General features: G+C 38.7%; 1 protein-coding gene across 3 annotated transcripts in view; it reads right to left on the reverse strand.

Moving 5' to 3' along the window:
- The window catches only part of LOC108975070 (equilibrative nucleoside transporter 1-like), a 97,966-nt gene that overhangs the window by 70,758 nt on the left and 7,926 nt on the right, over positions 1-19,282 (reverse strand). For 2 of the 3 annotated variants that reach the window (XM_018943338.1, XM_018943340.1), the window contains exons 2-5: positions 6,566-6,675; positions 6,370-6,503; positions 6,168-6,313; positions 5,885-6,117 (exon numbers count right to left, since the gene is read on the reverse strand). In XM_018943338.1, coding sequence (XP_018798883.1) covers positions 5,885-6,117; positions 6,168-6,313; positions 6,370-6,503; positions 6,566-6,675 — 623 coding nt within the window. Of the gene's footprint in view, positions 1-5,884; positions 6,118-6,167; positions 6,314-6,369; positions 6,504-6,565; positions 6,676-10,960; positions 10,990-19,282 lie in introns of those variants that run through there. The other variant, XM_018943339.1, reaches the window with a different exon arrangement.

The following is a 19,282-nucleotide window of genomic DNA, read 5'->3' on the forward strand; positions in this document are numbered from 1 at the left end:
ACCCCTACATCTCGCCACCACCACCCTATGGTGGAATAGCCCCGGATAGTTAAGAGAATCTACCGATTCTTAGCCACAATCGCCAATGCGCAACATAATTGCCCCAAAATATCCACAAAGCGACACCTATCACCCAATATTGGATGATAATTACATCCTTAAACGATTTTCACCGTTCTCCCGAGCCCTCAGAGTAGTCGCCTATATGCTCAAGTCCTTAGAGCGGCTTAAACTTAAAGATAAAGAAGCAACTTATCCCCAAAGCTATACATTGACATATCAAGACTTACAAAAAACGAACGCGCATTTACTAAGAGAGTCAAAACCGATTGACAAAAATAACTCACTCTTAGTTCCATTTCTGGAGACGAAAGGTCTGCTTCATGCCAATGGTGAGCTTGCTAATTCAAGCAACGAACGTCACCCCATAACAATTCCAGAGAGGTAACCATTTGCTACATTATTCCTCAATTACATCTACATTTTAATGCTACACGCCGAACATCGCCTCATGCAACACATGATGCCCCAAGACTATTAAGCCGCAAATCAAGAAGTGCTAGATTTGCACTATGCACAAACAGAAGATGCGAACGCAGGTTATGGCAGCACTTCCACCTAAACGCTGCAATTTCGCTCTGCCTTTCACCACACATTTTGCTTGGCCTTTTCAGGTAAAGACGTCTCATGAAAGTCTATTTTGCAGGCTTTGTATGTTTCACGACAAAGGCGGTACACCTTGAGCGACGGAGCTTCGACGTGATTACCCATCAAAATATTGAGTGATTACCCAACTCAACGAGCCGCAGAGAAGCAGTTTGGTGATTTCCTAAAACAGATGTCACCGACATGGTAAAAAAGTACCCCTCCCAAGGTATCAATTGGCAAATTATAACCCCAAGCGCTCCTCATATAGGCGGTTTATGGGAATTAGCTGTAAAAATTAAGAAATTTAAGAAATTAAATTTTAAAGAAATTACAAATTCAATTATGAAGAGTTCACGACGTTATTAAATCGAACGAAAGCCGTTCTCAATTCACGGTCACTCACAGTACTCTCAAATGACCACTAAGATTTCACCGATTTAACTCCAGAGCATTTTCTAAAAGCAGCACCCATTCAGGGCATTCCTGAGCCAGGCGTAGAGTCGCTATCCCTATTAAATCGATGGGAAAGAATTAAAATTGCAGTCGCCGATGAAAAGAAGACTATTTCAAGGACCTCCACAAGAGGTACCGATGGAAAACTACAGAAAATGCGCCCAAACTTGGAGAATGTGTCCTCATCCATGGCGATTGTCTGCCCCCTCCATATGCAAACCGGAACGTTAACCAGACCGCTCGTGAAGTGATATAACAAAATCATTAAATTTAACAATAAAACGAGAACTGCGCCCATAACAACGGTTCAAATTAACACACCGTATAAAATAACCTAGAACATTAACAAAAAATGGTCGATCAATACGACAACACATTCATGTCACATATCGTGGCACAATCACCATGTCTACTTATCTGATAGAAATTTATAATCAACAATCTTCTCTAAACAGATTAACATGGATGTAGAACGCCAGTCGCAACCACGCCAACCGCTCGGGCGGCTTCCAATGTGCCACACACCGGGCCTACAGCTACTGCAGATGCAACAGTACCGGCCGCTGCACCGGTAACAACGCCAGCACCTGTAGCTGCAACCGCGCCTGCAACGGTACTTGCACTCGTACCTCGTGGTGGCACCCGACTGCCACCGACGATATCATCATATTTACTGGTATGCGACCCTTGTAACGGCAGCAAGACAAACGGGCATTGTCACAACGCCCTTTCGCACACTCATACGACTCCAGAGTGTGAGTCAAGGGGGCTGAGCCAAATCTGTCACAGGCCGCATCACACCTCGATACGCGAAGTGAATCGGCTACCCATCCATCGCGGCCGCTTATCCCGCTGCTCGTGTCGTACATCAGCTGAGTGGAACCTAGTTGYGGCGTCGGCAGCCTGGACCACCACCTCGTCGATACACGGGACTGAGCAGCGTTGTGGAAATGCTGCAACAGCTGCAGCGCCTTCTATGCTAAACAGTCGCCTGGGGCGGCCGGGATGGCTAAATGAGCTTCTGACCCTCCTCACAATATAACACTGCTACACCACACACCATACACACACATCATACTCAACACATCGTAATAATTGATAACCTCGTACTAGAAGTGTCGAACACCACAATGAACGTAGTGGCACGTGACTTCAATGCATGGGCAGTGAAGTGGAGTCGCACATACACAAATAAGCGAGGAGAAACTCTTCTGAAGGCACTTACAGGAAACGGGCATACTGGTGGAATGAGGGTATTGAAGCTCTAAGAAGTGAATGCCACAAAGGTGCCAGTGTCAAAGGGAACGACAAATGAAAGTGAAATGAACTCAAGAAAGCAAGAATGTTATTTTAAAGAGCTCTGCAACAAGGATAAAAACTTTAAAGGACAAGCGCCTACATGCCCTAGTTTACAGCCAATATARAGGCAGGAAATAAAAGAATTTGGAGCTACAAACGCAGCGGAGAGATTCGCAAATACTAAAGCATCAGACCTAGATGGCATCCCGAATAAGGCCCCAAAACTGGCTATTAAACATAAACCTACCCCGTTTACGGAAATTTATATGCGATGTTTATGATAGGGAGTATTCGCTAAGATCTGGAAAAAACAGCGGCTAGTGCTTATACAAACGTCCAATAAACCATCAGGGAAGCCAGGCTCCTACCGACCACTATGTATGCTGGACACCATGGAGAAAATACTGGAACGTCTAATCTGTGTCCGGCTAGAGCAACATCCAGAAAGAGAACCGCCGGGCTTAGCCGAAAACCAATATGGTTTCCCAAGACACAGGCAAACAATAGGCGCCACAAAAAAGTTAACAGAGGTCGCAAGCAAGGCTATTGAAAGGACCAGGTTGCTATATGGCTCCAAACGATACTGCGCGGTAGTGACGTTCGACGYTAAAAATGGCTTTAATTCGGCCTATTGGCCACACATCATGGAAGCCCTAAAACAAAAGAAGACACCACTCTACTTGCTGAGGATCATATCCAGCTACCTCTCCGACAGATTACTGCTATATGACACAGAAAAAGATCCTAAAAACTACATAGTAACAAGCGGTGCCCAAAGAAATACATATAATCGGGTACGCTGATGATATAGCAGTAACGGTAGTGGAAAGCCAGATAGAGTACTTGTGCAATCACGCGGCGATTAAAATGAAAGAATGGCTAACGAAAGCAAAGCTCCAGTTAGCACTCCAAAAACCGAAGCGGTGCTGATAACGAGTAGGAAAAAACTAGAGGCGACTACGCATAACATTGATGGTTACAATATCCCAACGCAACAGTCGTTGAAATATCTGGGTGTAATCATTGACGCGAGGCTAAATTATCAGACCCACATCGTGAGAGTATGTGAGAAACAGCAAAGGTGACGGCTGCATTAAGTGGAATTATGGCCATATAGGTCAGAACAGATGCGGTCTTTTGGCACAAGTTAGCCAATCAGTTCTAATGTACGCCGCCTCCACCTGGAGACCAGCATTGCTGTACAAAACGTATGCGAATGCGGCGAAAGTTCGGTTAAGTGCAATCAGGATAGTGTGCGCATTCCGGACTGTGTCACACGAAGTGTCTGGAATTATTACAGGTATCATGTCTCCAAATATTATGCCAATGGAAGAGAATGTATGATAAAGCGAAAAACGCGGGCAGACGACTAAATAATCAAGAAAAATAGCAATAAAGACAAACCAGCCTTAATGAGTGGCAAAAACGATGGCACAAAACAACAAAAGGCAGATGGACACACACGTTGATCCGAAACGTGCAAATATGGGTAGAGAGAAGACACGAACGCATGACGATGGGTTTGAGTGCTCTTTTTGTGGAAACGGGAATGAAAACGGGTGGCACATTTTCTTTTTGTGCCCCCGTTATAAAGATGAACGAGAGGAACTAGAAAAACTACTTTCAGAGCGGCTAACCCCTGAAAACATTGTACCACATTTACTATGTTTCCAGCAGGTGTGGAACTTTGTTAGAGAATGGAGCGCGGCGGCCCTAATAGAACTTAGACGGAAAGAATGGCAAAGAAAGAGCAATAGATAGGTGATCCTTGTGAAGAAATGCCTAGCGCCGGTCCCGCAAGGAAAAATAAATAGCTAGAGGAGACGGAGTTAGGGTTTAGTACTTAGGCGTCCTATCCCGCAGGTTCCGCACCTGGTAACAATGGCGGCACATGCGCATGCAGGATGAATCGTGCATACCGTCAGAAACAGGACATCGTCATCATGTACACCGCATCACCACACACATCATACCTTCCACATCACGYGCAMMYCATTACTAATTCAACACACATGATTACACCAAACAAGATTAACAAAAGGGACTGACGGACGCCGCCCAGTCTCTTTTGTTCTCGACTGGGCACGTTAGTTAACCGCCTACACTTTTAATTTATAATTTTTCGTTCGAATTCGCCAAAAGGTGAGTGCCGGTAGTTTTTTATTCTATAAATAAAAGTTATACAGTGGTATTCATTAAAACAAAACCCATTTTCACATCTGTTCATGAACGCAAGCTCACTTTCAATAGGCAAACTCGCTTCATTCATAAAACAGAAAAAAATAACAAAAAAAAAAAACTCTTGTAAGTTTATAATAAGTGCGACCACTTGGTCCTAGTTAAGGGATACAACCGCCCCAGACTGCGTGAAATTTTCGAAAAATCAATTTTGTTTGTTGCATTATCGGATAGTATACAGTGTAATAAACATTCTATCACATTCAAATTATTACGGAACTCAGTGACTTCAATCTTTAAACGCGTTTTCCTGCCGTCCCACAGTTCCCTTATATATTTGAATGAGTTATAATTTAATAATTTAAAATGTAGTATCCAATATGATTTTATACCCCATAATCATACGGTTTTCTTAGAGGAGAAAACGAAAACGGAATTGGAAATTGGTGTTTTGTATGTGCACTGGTGCAAGCATATGTATGTTTATTTAATAAAGTACATACGTACATATGTATGTATGCCAATTATGTTTTCTGTCGATAAGTTAAGATATTACGTTGCACCTTATGCACATATTATATTGAAATTTTGTTTTTTTTTTTTATGGGACATATATATTAGCGTGGCAAGTAATTGTATAAGTATGTATGTATGTATGTAATTTTGTATTTATTTTTATAAACTTGCTCTCTCAAACTTTTCTGTATTTATATTAAATCTGCTAATGACAAATTAATATCTTCGAAAACTTTAAATTTGGAATTTTGTCTAAATGCATTTAAACGATTTGTAAGACTTTTTAACTTGTATGAGAATCACGATATACCTCCACTAAATGATTCCCTAGCATTCTATGAAAATTGTTATAGCAGATGCGCAAATTAGTTTACCACCCATCAGAACTTAGCAAAATTAAGGGAAGATTTGGTGAAACTTGGTATTTATTCAAGTATAAAACATTTGGAGCTTACAAATAATTGAAATTCAATTAAACCTCTCCTAGTCCAAATTAGTTTTAAATTTATTTATGTATCTGCTTTCGATTATTACTTAAAATTCGTACTTTATCGAGTATAAAATAGTTAGATCTCAAAGATCAGTAAATCAATATTTTGATCTACAGTCTTAGCCGATATATCACTAAAATAAAGCGAAAATAATTCGGTTAGCAACGTTCGGTAGCAATTAAGTGATATCGGCATATAGCTTCTCACAGCACTCATATAATAATTATAATGTGTTAATTAAGTATATTTGAATACATATTACTCGAATATATAGTAAAAAAAAATATTAATGAACTTACATTTAACGGCAATGCAAAAAATGTATCAAAACAAGCAAGTAGAACCACCATTGCTGTGATAAAATAGTAAATCGCTGCGGTCCGTTTTGATGAAAATATGGAATTACTTGCTATACTTAGTATAGAAACAAATAATCCACATATATTAGATCCTAATACAACTGCACCAGTATATTTGACCGGATGTGTAGCAACCATTCCATATATAGTATTTTGATAAATACCTCCAGCCACTAAAAAAGATATTATAATAAGTGAGATTAAAATTTACTTAGCCACTTACTATTTAGCAGAACAACTGTGATCATAGTTGTCCAAAAAAAGACTCCGGGCCAATCTGATGAGTCCACCATAGCTAAAATAACTGTTAGTATGAATAAGGCTAATTCAAGTAAAATGCTGAAAACTATGCGGGTAGTTAAATCGCCCCTGAAAAGTAAAAAATATCTAGTAAAACTATATAATAAGTATTCGATATAAATTACCCTAAATTAACAAAAATGTTTAACCAATTAAATACTACGTTAGGAATTTGTGCTGCAAAGTTATGATACTGCAAAAAATTCGAAGCGTATACCGATGAATAAGTTGAATTTCCCAGCTTATAGTTGACAAAGTACTGGATAAAGTTATAAGGTTTAAAACTATTTCAGTGTTATACAGTAGTCAAAATTAACTTACTTCTTTCGCAGTTATAAACATGTTCCACGGCATTAAAGTTCCAATTCCATGTACTACGAAAATTAACAAAACGAAGTTCCATTTGTCTCTTGGAGGTTCCATCTTAAATACTTGAAAAAAAATGAGTAATTACTATTGGTTGTTCTTATTTAAAGCTGATACTATTATTTCACTTAGTTTTCTATTTTTTCTTATTATCACATAGAAATTCATACTACCTCGCTTCCAACTACTTGAAACTATTTTGTACATTTTGTAAGTAATTTAATACTCTTTGAATATGTCTGTCGCGACATTTTCGTAAACGCTTAAAGATATTAACGGTTGAAGTTTGACTATTTTAAGACAAATGTTTTTTTTTTTTTATTTTATAACACAATGAAAAAAAATCAGTGTGTATTTATTACGCTTTGTCTCCTGAGATCCTAAGGGTGTTGCAAAGTGGTCGCTCAAAACCGAACCGAGCGCAAAGCTGACGAAAGTAGAAAACAGCTTCAAAAATGTGTGCATACATTTTCATACCAAATTAAAAGTTATGACGGCAATTTCCTAATCTAACGGGCACGAAGAAAGCGGGCGCTAGCAATACGATCGCTACGAGGGGGAATGGTTCGAGGTTAGAGGATGGTCAGTTGTCACTGGAAAGTGGACTCTCATGGTAGCATCAATGTCGTCCTGGAAGGTACGGACTAACTGATGCTCGCTCTATTGGAGGCAGGTAGGTGCTACATCTAGTGGTTTTATTTGCGAGTAGTAGACAATTAATTCTAGGGCTGGAACAGATACCTCGTCTTCGATGTTTAGTAAAGTATCCCGGCATTCCTTCGGATACCAAAGCCACAGTCTAGGCGAGGAATTAAGCGAATGAGTGATGTGAGGTGGTGAGGCTAAAAGCCTTAACAGAATGCACAATCTCTTTATTTTAAATTATTATTCGTTTAATAATGTTTATTCAAAAGAAAATTAAATTTATTTTCGAGCTCCTGCTAACAACTACTCCAATTGCTCGCTCGAATGCTTGTTAACAAATGCCCTTCACTCGATTAAACTGTCAGTGACAGCTCGACCTCTCCTTACATTTTGTCCTGCAAGGAAAATTCTTCGTCTTCATCGACGCCATCTAACCCAGGGCTCAATGTACACCATGGTATCATATGATCTACACTACAAGTGTTACAATAATGTCTTGTGTATGCGTTGAATCGTATCGATATCGTATTTTAGTGGTGCCCGATGTCGTTTGTCGTAACGGTTTTTCCATTTAGTCCTCTCCTCCATGATGTTGTTCGCTGCTTCTCTCGTTTAATGTTATCGACATTCTACGTTACCTCTATCCTCATCGTGTAATGCTTGTATCATCCTGTTGTAAGTTACGTCTCTGGGATTAAAATGAAACACGAGTTCATATGGTGTAAATTTGGTGACCACATTACGTTGAGAATTTATACACCATTGGATGTTTAAAAGGTCATTGTCCCATGTTCTGGACGCATTAAGCATTGAGGACAGTACTATTTACTCGTTCGTACAGCAATTTTATTATATTGAATACCATGCTTATCGATGTACTCCTGAAATTATTTAGAAGTGAATGCTGTACCTCGATCAGACGTTATTTTTTGTGGTTGCCTTCAAGTCTTCAAGTGTTTTCAATACTGGTCCGGTTTTAGTATTACGAACAGCTTTTAATATTACATACTTACTAAAACCACAAACAATTACAAATACGTATGAAACCCCTGACTTGCTGCGTTGAAATCGTCCCACATGGTCCATAAAGATATACCTAAGTGGGATCGGCAAAATGTCGCTTAAGGGCATTTGGCTTCCACCTTTTCCTCCTTTAACTTTGTTTAAACAACATTCATCGCATGCTTGTATATATAGTATATATAGAAAAATGTCCTGCGTCGTCGTGACATGACTTAACGACTCGCCATCTTACCACTTTTACAACTGCTAGCCTCAACTGATCTACTACCGTACGGAATAATCGGTTGTTGTGCATCTATAATCAGTTTTCATTTGTTTAATCGCAGCTTCATCGGTAGTTATTCTCCCGTTACTTATGTTGTTACAATACTTTGTCTGCTATGATGTTTAAACTAGTCGTGGTCTCAACTGGCCCTCGACTAAGAGTGTCGGCATGTTGAATTTTCGAACCCGATCGATGTTTACATTCACAGTCAAACACCATCTGGTAATGTGTGGTCTAAGTGGTGCAGAAGCTTTAGTCGTTGCCAACGCATTACAATCCRTTCGTACAATAAATGGAGAACCCAATAGATAAACATGTAGTATGTAGTTCAAGCGTCTCGACAATGGCTAAAACTTCTAGTTCTTGTGAAGGATAATTTGCTTCGGCTGCATTACATCGTCTGCTGTAGTAGTGAACTGGCTTCCAATTGTCACCTTCTAGTTGAAGCATAATCCCTGATAACCCTATGGAACTGGCATCAGTGTGCACTTCACAAATTTCGTTCAATCGTATGAAACTAGTACTGGTTGATTAGGAAGCGCTCGTTTCAATTTTTCGAACGCCATTGCATGCTCGTCTGTCCATTTAAATAATCTTTAATTTGCCGTGCGCCCGTAGTCTGGGAAGAATTTTCTGTAGAATCTTGTCAAGAATCGTCTTACTTCACTAGCTTTGGTCGGATGTGGAAAAGTTTCGTATATTTGTTAAGCCCCGTACTATATCCAAAAAATCGGCTACCACCTTTACCCCTTCTCTAACCGTTTTGGTTGCAATAATTGGTTCAACAACGTAGCTTATAATCTTGTTTCTATTTCGTAAACCTCGTATAAGTTGAATTGTCATTTCTTGGAAAACCATTGGAGCATTTCGTAATCCAAATGACATTAAATTGTCCTCATGCAATGGAATCTTGTAGTATGCCGCCGTCATATGAAAAGTCGTGAAAAATGTGTTTGCTCCAAGTTTTGACAATTGCGCCTCTACAATTGGCATTGGAAACTGCAAACATTCTGTCATCTCCATTCGCCTGCTTTACAATTACAGCTGGAGCTGCTAACAACAACAATTCGTTAATAAGCGTTGCCTATACTGGTCATTGTATAAAAGGCACTTGATATTGTCTACCTACAACTGGCTTCTCGGTGTTCACCTGAATTTCCATACATGTAGTCTTACATCGTCCCAGCTTTGCCATATCTTATGCGAAACAATCGTCGAAATTTTGCAATAACTTACATACATCATCTAGCTCGTCAACATCCAATGTTTTGTCAATTTCGTAATTTTCCGCGATTTTCCTCAGTACTTGCATGCTGCCCGATTGAATAACTAAGGTACAATCTTTGTGGCATAAATCTTCTCGTCCAATAAACATATCGTATGGCTTAAATTCTTCAAGTACTACTTGCAACATCGTATTTATTTTACATCCATCTATTTGTAATTCGACATCGATATCTGCTCTGCTATAAACTGTTGCACACCCAAAACCTTCAAACTTCTTAATGCAAGCCTTCTTAAAACATTGGCTGGAACTTTTGACTCCGTTATGACCGACGTATCACTGCTCGTGTCAATAAAAGCTAAGTATTGCTGACCGTTTAATTCCACGTTTGACATTAGTGGTGGATATACATTCTCACTTAAAACTTTAGCAATTGTTGGCTTATTGGAACGACAGGAATGTGCATTGTGACCCATATAGTTGCATTTACTGCACCTAGTTTTACGCAATTGTAACATTTAAGCAAATACTTGCCCGTATTCGTTTTTTGTGCAGAATAATCTTTGAAATTCGTATGACTCTCTATATTCTTTGGTGACGATAGCAAATTTGACAAGCCCTCAAGTGACCGCAACAAATCATTGCACGTTGCTATACTCATTGCCATAAGAGTTCGGTTAAATTACTATCGTTAAACTCTCCAGTAATGTACGCATTTGACGCTTCGTCAATCATACCTCGCCTGCCACTATGCACCATTGCACATTGCACAACATTGCAAAATAATATTGCGTTAATGTCTCATTTACCCGTCGTTTGCGCTTCAACATTTCCGTGTGCACCTCTGCTGCGCTCATTGTAAATTGGAAATCATGTTGGAATACTTCTAAGAAAACAGACTAACGCTAGTACACATTTTGTGCGTCAAGTCATTCTTTGGCGACGCCTTTTAGCTTAGACTGAGCTGCTAACAAAACTTCTTGCTCACACCAACTATATGCCTGTTGTAGTTGCGTTACCTTTTCTATAAATTGCTCCGCAGTTAACATTCCTTGCAATGGGTCAAAATCAGATAACAATTGAATGATTTCGTGGACTGTACTTCGCTTCCATTCACGTTGAGTCGTAATTCCCAAAGGTGGTAACCCTATTGTCATCGCTGTATTACTAATTCCATGTTGTGGTGTCTTACCCATTGCCGCCTGGTATTGCAGCTATTTACATTGGCCGGAACAGTTGTAGAACTTGGCGCTTTCTCGTTTAGTATTGAAATGTTTCCAGTACACATTGATTCTGATAATTTCTCACTGCCGTTAGAAAAAATGTATCCACCTCTTCTTCGTTCGTTCGCCAGTTACGTCGGCGCTTTAATCGTTTGTAAAATTATTATCCACAAATTCGTATAATTCAAGGATTTTATATCTAACTTCTGAAATGTCAAGAACCTTCTTCTTAATTGGTGTAGACACCGCTTACACGATTATAGCCRAGATAACAACAGCGCGCCAGTCGTTTCTTCTTTCCGCTACGTGGCGCCAATTGGATATTCCAAGCGAAGTCAGGTCCTTCTCCACCTGGTACTTCCAACGGAGTGGAGGTCTTCCTCTTCCTCTGCTTCCCCCGGCGGGTACAGCGTCGAATACTTTCAGAGCTGGAGTGTTTTAACCAAACGGACAACCTGACCTAACTCAAGGGTAGCCGTTGTCTTTTAATGTCGTCGTAAAGGACCATAAATCTTTCGCAAAACTTTTCTCTCGAAAACTCGAAACGTCGACTCATCAGTTGTTATCATCGTCCAAGCCTCTGCACCATATAGCAAGACAAGAATTATGAGTGACTTATAGAGTTTGGTTTTTGTTCGTCGAGAGAGGACTTTGCTTCTCAATTGCCTACTCAGTCCGAAATAGCACCTGTTCGCAAGAGTTATGCTGCGTTGGATTTCCAGGCTGACATTGTTGTTGGTGTTTATGCTAATTCCAATATGGACGAAATTATCTACGATTTGAAAGTTATGACTGTCAACAGTGAAGTGTGCGTCAAGTCGCGATTGCGACGACTGTTTGTTTGATGACAGGAGATATTTTGTCTTGCCCTCGTTCACTGCCAGACCCATTTGTTTTGTTTCCAGTCTGGAGAAAGCAGAACATCGGGTGTTGACGCCTATGATATCAATATCATCGGCATACGCCAACAGCTGTACACTCTCATAAAGATTGTACCTGCTCGATTAAGTTTTGCAGCTCGAACTATTTTCTCAGCAGGTTGAAGAAGTCGCACGATAGGGAGTCGGCTTGTCTGAAACCTCGTTTGGCTCGTAGAGGTCCTTCCCAATCCTGACGGAGCTTTTGGTGTTCCTCAACGTCAGTTTACACAGCCGTATTAGTTTTGCGGGTACACCAAATTCAGATGTCGCTGCATAAAAGTATGTGTCTATTCTCCTTTCACGGCTCTTTTTCAGGATTTGTCACATGGTGAATATCTGGTCAGTTGTTGATTTGCCAGGTCTAAAGCCACACTGATAAGGTCCAATCAGTTTGTTGACGGTGGGCTTTAATCTTTCACACAATACGCTCGATAAAACCTTATATGCGATATTGAGGAGGCTTATCCCACGGTAGTTGGCGCAGATTGTTGGTCTCCTTTTCTGAAGATTGAGCATAGCACACTTAAATTCCAATCTTTGGGCATGCTTTCGTCCGACCATATTTTACAAAGAAGCTGATGCATACTCCTTATCAGTTCTTCGCCACCGTGTTTGAATAGCTCGGCCGGCAATTAACAGGCCCCGCTGCTTTGTTGTCCTTCAGGCAGTTAATTGCTATTCGAACTTCTCCATGGTCGGGCAATGGAACGTCTGCTTCATCGTCATCGATTGGCGAATCGGGCTTGCCTTCTCCTGGCACTCGTCATAACAGCTGTTCTTTTGCACTTTCGGAAAACCAATGGTTTCGGTAGCAGCTGTGCATATGTAGTTTGAAATTCCGCCGGATATATCCCTTATACCGAGTTGATGATGAGTGCTCTCAGAGAGCAGGAGTGCAAGCTGAGTAGGAAATCGTTCAGCTGTCTGTTGTGATTGCAGTTTCTCGACGTCGAACCTTCCTTGTGTTTGCTGACGTGCGCTTTTTGTTGCAGAGAGGCGAGTGCGAACCTTGACTGCAAAACAAGATAGTGGTCCGAGTCGATGTTAGAACCTCGGAGCGTACGCACGTCTAGAACTCTGGTGACGTGTCTTATACTGCTAGGAGAGCATGAGTAATTTTCTCGTTTTTATGAAGTAGTTTGGGGAGTAAATAATAGGGCTCTTAGTATGTGTGAAATTTTCATGTTTAGGAAAATTAGGTGTTGGACGCGTAAAACGTAAGTTTCAACACGCCTGACGACCCAATTCAAACAGGCTGTCCCAGCTTAAATATTGGTTTGGTTATGCGAAGAGGGAATACAAAAATTTGTTACTTAAAATTAAAGAAGAGCGTGTCAGGTCTATAGGATCTGCCAGGGTCGTAAGAGGGAGGATATGCTAAGTTCGTTATTTCCCAGGTCGGAGCTAGACACCTCAAGCACAAGACATACCTGTTCCTCCATTAGATGATGGGGAGTTGGATTACGCGTTTGGCCTGGTTATATCTAAACAGTTGCCAGGTCTAGATGGTTTGAGGAGAGATGTGCAAAATCTTGTGGAAGTTCATTCCGGAATACCTGGAGGCTAGTAATAGTAAGTGCGCTTGGGAGGGATACTTTCGACGCGACGAAGAAAGTGCTTAGGTTGTTTCTTTCTTCGCTATGAAAAAGTTTTATAATGTGAACACCTGTATTTAAGTAATTCAGTTAAGTGATGTTAAAATAAGAAAAAATAATACACACTAATTTGATTAAAAGGAGTTATGTTTTTTTATGTTATACAGATTACTGATTTTATCGATAGGTTAACTCATATTCTCTTGGTTTACACTCTGTCATTTTCTTCCCCTCCTAGTAGGAGTAGCAAAAAAACACCTTAAAACCCTTAACAACAGCGAATTGTCTGGCTTTTAAAAGATGTACAAAAGTGAGTCGTGGGTTACATTTTGGGAAAATTCCAAGTGCAAGACCCTGCGTGAATTTTCTGGGCAATAAAAATTAATCACTGCGTTAAATGCTACAGGAAAACGACACTTCCATGCAAGCTTCACTTCACAGGTTGCTGAGAGTTTCAATAAAAACCTAAAAGCAGCCTCTAATATTATAATAACCTTCATGGATTTTTTGTTTCAATTAAATCTTAACTTTGTTTAATAATTTCTCTTATGTACTAGCGAGTGATCTAAGTAGAGGTATTTCTTCCAAACGCATTTTTTTGACAAATCACGCGTGACTCCTGTCAAGCTTTTATGGTTTTTTGTTCAATATTGTTTGGCATTTCATCATGGAAAAACTTACGACTGAACGGTCAACGTAATAGGTCTACAGAACATATACGCAACACCATCACCCTTCTTGAGACCCAGGATTAACTATTGCATAATAATCGACCGAACGGATCGCGTCCAGCACGCAGTAAACATAATATAGCAACCGTAGCTAAGAGTGTACATGAAGATAGTGGAGAGTCGATTCACAGTAACTCGGACGTATGGAACGACTTGGCGCATTTTACATTGACATCTTAAATTGAAAGCGTACAAAACACACCTTGTGCAAGAACTGAAGCCGCTCGATCTTCCCAAGCGACATCGCTTCGCTCTATAGACTCTTGAAAAGAAGATCCGACGTTTTCGATCTGGAGAGATTCAAGAGCTACCCTTTCATCTAAAAAAAAACAACGGTGTGGTGTGGTTTGTGAGCCGGTAGAATCATCAAACAAAAAATTTAATAATAATAATAATTTTTTATTCAGAAACAAAAATTATGACAGAAAATAGCCACAAAAAAAAAATCAAAGACATGCGAAAGCCGGAGCACATCAAAATTTTAATTAGCTCTGCTCTCATATTGCTCTAAATTCTTTGCTACCGCTACGGCTAAGCGGAGAACAGCACTTTATTTTTGACAATTGCTACTGCTATAGTTTTTCACTTGACAAAATTCCGAGCAGAGCAGTGCACATACTTTTTCATTGTTCTGCTTTGGCTCTGCTAGGACTCCCGTCGAAGTGAACTATCGGTTTCGGCAATAATTCTATAAATTTCCTTGCTACGGAGTAGTAATTTACATGGTGTAAATACAATAATCTCTAAAAAATATAGGAGAGGAAAGATTTGTTTGTTTGCATTAAATAGGCGCCGAAAGTACTTCAAGGAATTGAAAAATTATTTCATTGTCGGGAAGCTACACTGTCTGTGGTTAACATAGGCTATACTAGATTTTCAAAAAAGTTAGGGATCCATACTAAAACTCCAATACTGTAACCCGAGGTGTGAAAAAATGATCAAAAAACYTTTTTAAATCGCATACGCTGCGAAAACTATTGACTAACACATTGCAGACTATATAATTATCYACCAAAAATCTCGCGAAAACAGATGTCTAACTATTTTAGTTTTGTAATAATAAATGTTCAATTTGACATTAAATTCGAAAGATAACCCAAGTTTGAAACTATAGGTTATTTGAAAAATGTCGCATGGTCGGCGCATGTTCGCCGCTCAAGCTGCTAAAATAGGCGGTACCATAACGGGGTAACTCCACAAGCAAAAGTTCACAGCATACTAGCTGCCAAATCGATTGCTATTGTAGTTGGAAATTTTTATGGGGGTTTGATATCTTGCTATTTCATTTTCAAAATGAKGCCGAGCAGGTTCGAGCTCTTGAACCGTGAAAAAAGTGTAGGTTATTATTATTTATTCGAAGTACTGCATAATTTCCATATCATAATGATCTATTTGAGGGTACTAATTTCAGTAAAAAATATATTCACATATGCCAACAATTCTCATTAAGATATTAACTGTAAACAAACATACAAGATACAAGATGGTGGTACTGGTACATGTATAAATGCCACCGCTATAAAAAATCAATCGCGCAGTTGGTGCGGAATCAAATCAATTTTGTTAGAATATTTTTATTTATTTATTTATTATAGCAGGTAAATCAAACGAAACTAAAAGTTTTTTTTTTTTAAATAATTCTTTTTTTTTAATTTTTCAGTCAATAATAATATTGTAACCTTTAACCATCCACACAGCTTTGTGACTCAAGTAGTTATTATAATTTTTCAGTTATATTTTTATAGCTTTAAGCAAAAAATTTTTTTTAGTTTGCCTTTTTTCATTTTAAAATGTCCAAAAGATCTACATCTCACCTTTCTGGAAATAGTTGGCAGGATCAAAAACACGCCGTGATAGAGAATCTTCATCAGAAACTGAAAATCGTCGGAGTGTCGCGTATCGAGCGCTCGAAGAGGCTTGCTTAATAAAACTTAAGGACTTCTAAAGTACCCGCGCGGGAGTCGAGTATCGAACGATCGCAGCGGCTTACTGAACAAATTTTCAGAACCTCCCAAATACGCGCTCGAGAGTCGAGTACGGAGCGTATGCAGCGGCATGAAGAACAAAATATTAGAAAAAATACAAGCTCTCACTAGGGAGCCGAGCTCTGAGCGTCTCCAACGCCTTCATGATCAGAGATAAGACAACTACAAGAGGTCTTAATCAAGTTTTAGCTAATATTAACAGATTGACTTTCAGAAACGACCCATATATTGATTATGCTCAACAGCTTCCATTATAACTCGGAGCCACAAATAGGATCTGTTCTAACTGTTCTGGCGAAAAATGGGCTGATGAACCGAATGGTATGGGCTGTGCTTCTGAAAAAGTCAATCTCCCCAATATATAGGAGCCGCCTTAGCCTGTCAAAAATTTTTAATCACACACATTCTGTACATTTTTAAACAACATACGTAGGTACAGTAACCTTATTCAAAGAAATAAGGGAAGAAAATTGTATGCCTATTTTTAAAACAGAGGTACAAGTGTATAATATAATACGTAGCCTTTTACCATCTTCAGGCCAAAGTCCACAATTCTTGCAAATCTATTTTCTTTCAGACGAAGATCATCTATCATTACGGTCAAACATAGCTCCAATGCTAAAAATTTATTTAATTAACAAACTACAAACCGTACTGAATAACAACAATATATGTTAATTTAAACAAAACGATCATATCGTAACTCTCCTGATAATTTAAAGTGAACAAAATAAACTCGATGTAATGGTTTACAGTGAGGCTCTGACTCAATAAATTATTTTTCAGGAGGAGAGAAAGTAAAATATATAGTAAAGACCTTTTTATAAAGATTAAGAAAAATAATAATAATACAAAAATGCTTTCATTTTCGATTTTTTTTTTTTGTTTTACTAAGTTTTAATGACCCCACGCAAAAGCGAGAAAGTATGTGTGGGAGAATGTGAAAAAAATCATAACTTTTAAAATGATTCTTTAATACCCGTGCGGGCTGCTATTACCTAAATAAAGATATTGGAAAAAATTTTAAACAAAGTGTAGCACCTTCCATCAAACAAATGGTAAAAATCGTATTGTGAGTTAACTTGTATCCCATATGTGATTTAGCTGAGGGTTGATCTATAAGTCTCTTAATAGAATCCTTTTCGCCCTCTGGTTGGCTTCTCCTCTATTTAATTATTGGGTATACTAAATTTCGTCTCTTTCGCTGAGTTTGTATCRTATGTAAGGTATTAGTGCAAAATATCTCAATATAATTAATCGAGAATGTTTCGATTAGTATTAAAAAATATCATTAATACGATGAATATAGRGATTGTTAATTGTTTCGTTAATTTTAATCTCGAACATAAATATAAATATTGTAATGAATAATTAAATTAGAGATGTATATGACATAATTATATTGTATTAGTTAATGGCAAATATGATAAGACATATGTAGTATATGCCTATATCTAACATAAACAAGAAAAAACGTTAACTTCGGCTGTACCGAAGCTAGTATACCCTTCACATGTGCATTTCTTTTAGTAACTATAGGTTTAGGCAAATCTAAAGACGTAACTGGCCAGTGGTTTTCATTCAAAGGGTAACATTTTACTAATTCTTTTTAGCCGGGTTGTTTGCTAGAAACATTAAGGTTATTTAATAAAGAAAATAGATCTTTTAGTCGTTTATAGTTGTTTAAAATTTTATTTATTACTAACATAAACTTAATGGGAAAAAATTATAATATTTCTATATTAGTACATATTTATCATCTATATATATTTACAGTTTGCTTTATAAAAACACAGAGCAAATATAATATATATTTATTTATAAATTACATTACACTATGCCTTACACCTAATATTATCATACTAACTTATAATAATATTGAATCTAACGTATAGTATGTATATCTACGTATGTATATAACATATCTATTTTCTAAAACTTAAAAATATTCAGTCATGATCACTATATGGTGTTTGATATGTGATACATGAGGTCATTGCTGGATCCATGTTTGTCCATACCCAATCTATTGCTGTTTGCTGTTTTGTTGTGGCGGCGTTGTTCCATGCAGATTGAAAACCAAACTGTTGTAATCGAGCCTCTAAAGCGACAATTGCTGTGAGGCGACATATGTTAAAGTCTCCAAGAGCTACTGATGGTCCATTAAACTGCTCATTTATCTGACGGATATTATTCACCACTTGCTCTCTAAATTGTGGCAGTCTGTACGTGGGGTTCCTGTACACAAGTAATAAAGAAACTGTGGAATTGTTTACGATTAACAGTTGGTAAACGTTTGCTGAACCTGTGATGTTCCTTGATAATGATCCTTCTGATAGATCTGGGCACCGATCTTGTTTTGAGTATATTATAAGGCCGTTGGCCGGGCGTCGTGGGGATGACCTAGTTTCTCCATCAAGGCGTGCAATAGGATTATAGCCCTCTATTGGAAATTCTTCTTGAGATAAAGTCCAAGTCTCAGCAAAGCACAGAATATCAGCAGAACAAATCAGTTTATCTGATCTGATATCCGCAATATGCTTATTTAGACTCTTTACATTTTGGTAATAAATATCTAGGCGTTGTTCCATTATATATAATCCATTAGCATTTGTGGCTCTGCTACATCCTACATATAAAGCTGATCTGATAATTCTACAATCTAGATGAACCGCAACTTGAGCGTACGTTCCACCTTGGCTTTTGCGTATCGTGATGGCTTCAGCTGGAGTGACAGGGAACTGTCTACGTTCTTTAGTTATTTCTTCATTTCGCTTGTATTGGAAGGATCGGACCACGCTCATGATTGGTGTCCCATCTGCATTGCGACTATGCGGCTGCTTGGAACGCACAAAGCTTCCAACTCTTGGTTCTGCGAATTTCATCCTTAGTCGCACCACTATGCTTTCAGATCCAGACGATTCGGTATCCACCTGCATTAGTTCCCCTGTAGCACCATTTACTAATCCATCACTTGTGCTTATGTTGACTGTTACCATATATTTTATCGATGTTTTGAGCTGCAATGTATGAGGCATTCCCTGTGTTTCTGATGGCTTG

This window comes from Bactrocera latifrons, unplaced genomic scaffold (genome assembly GCF_001853355.1).
Source record: "Bactrocera latifrons isolate USDA-ARS-PBARC rearing strain unplaced genomic scaffold, ASM185335v1 scaffold_603, whole genome shotgun sequence".
NCBI classification, from domain to species: domain Eukaryota; kingdom Metazoa; phylum Arthropoda; class Insecta; order Diptera; family Tephritidae; genus Bactrocera; species Bactrocera latifrons.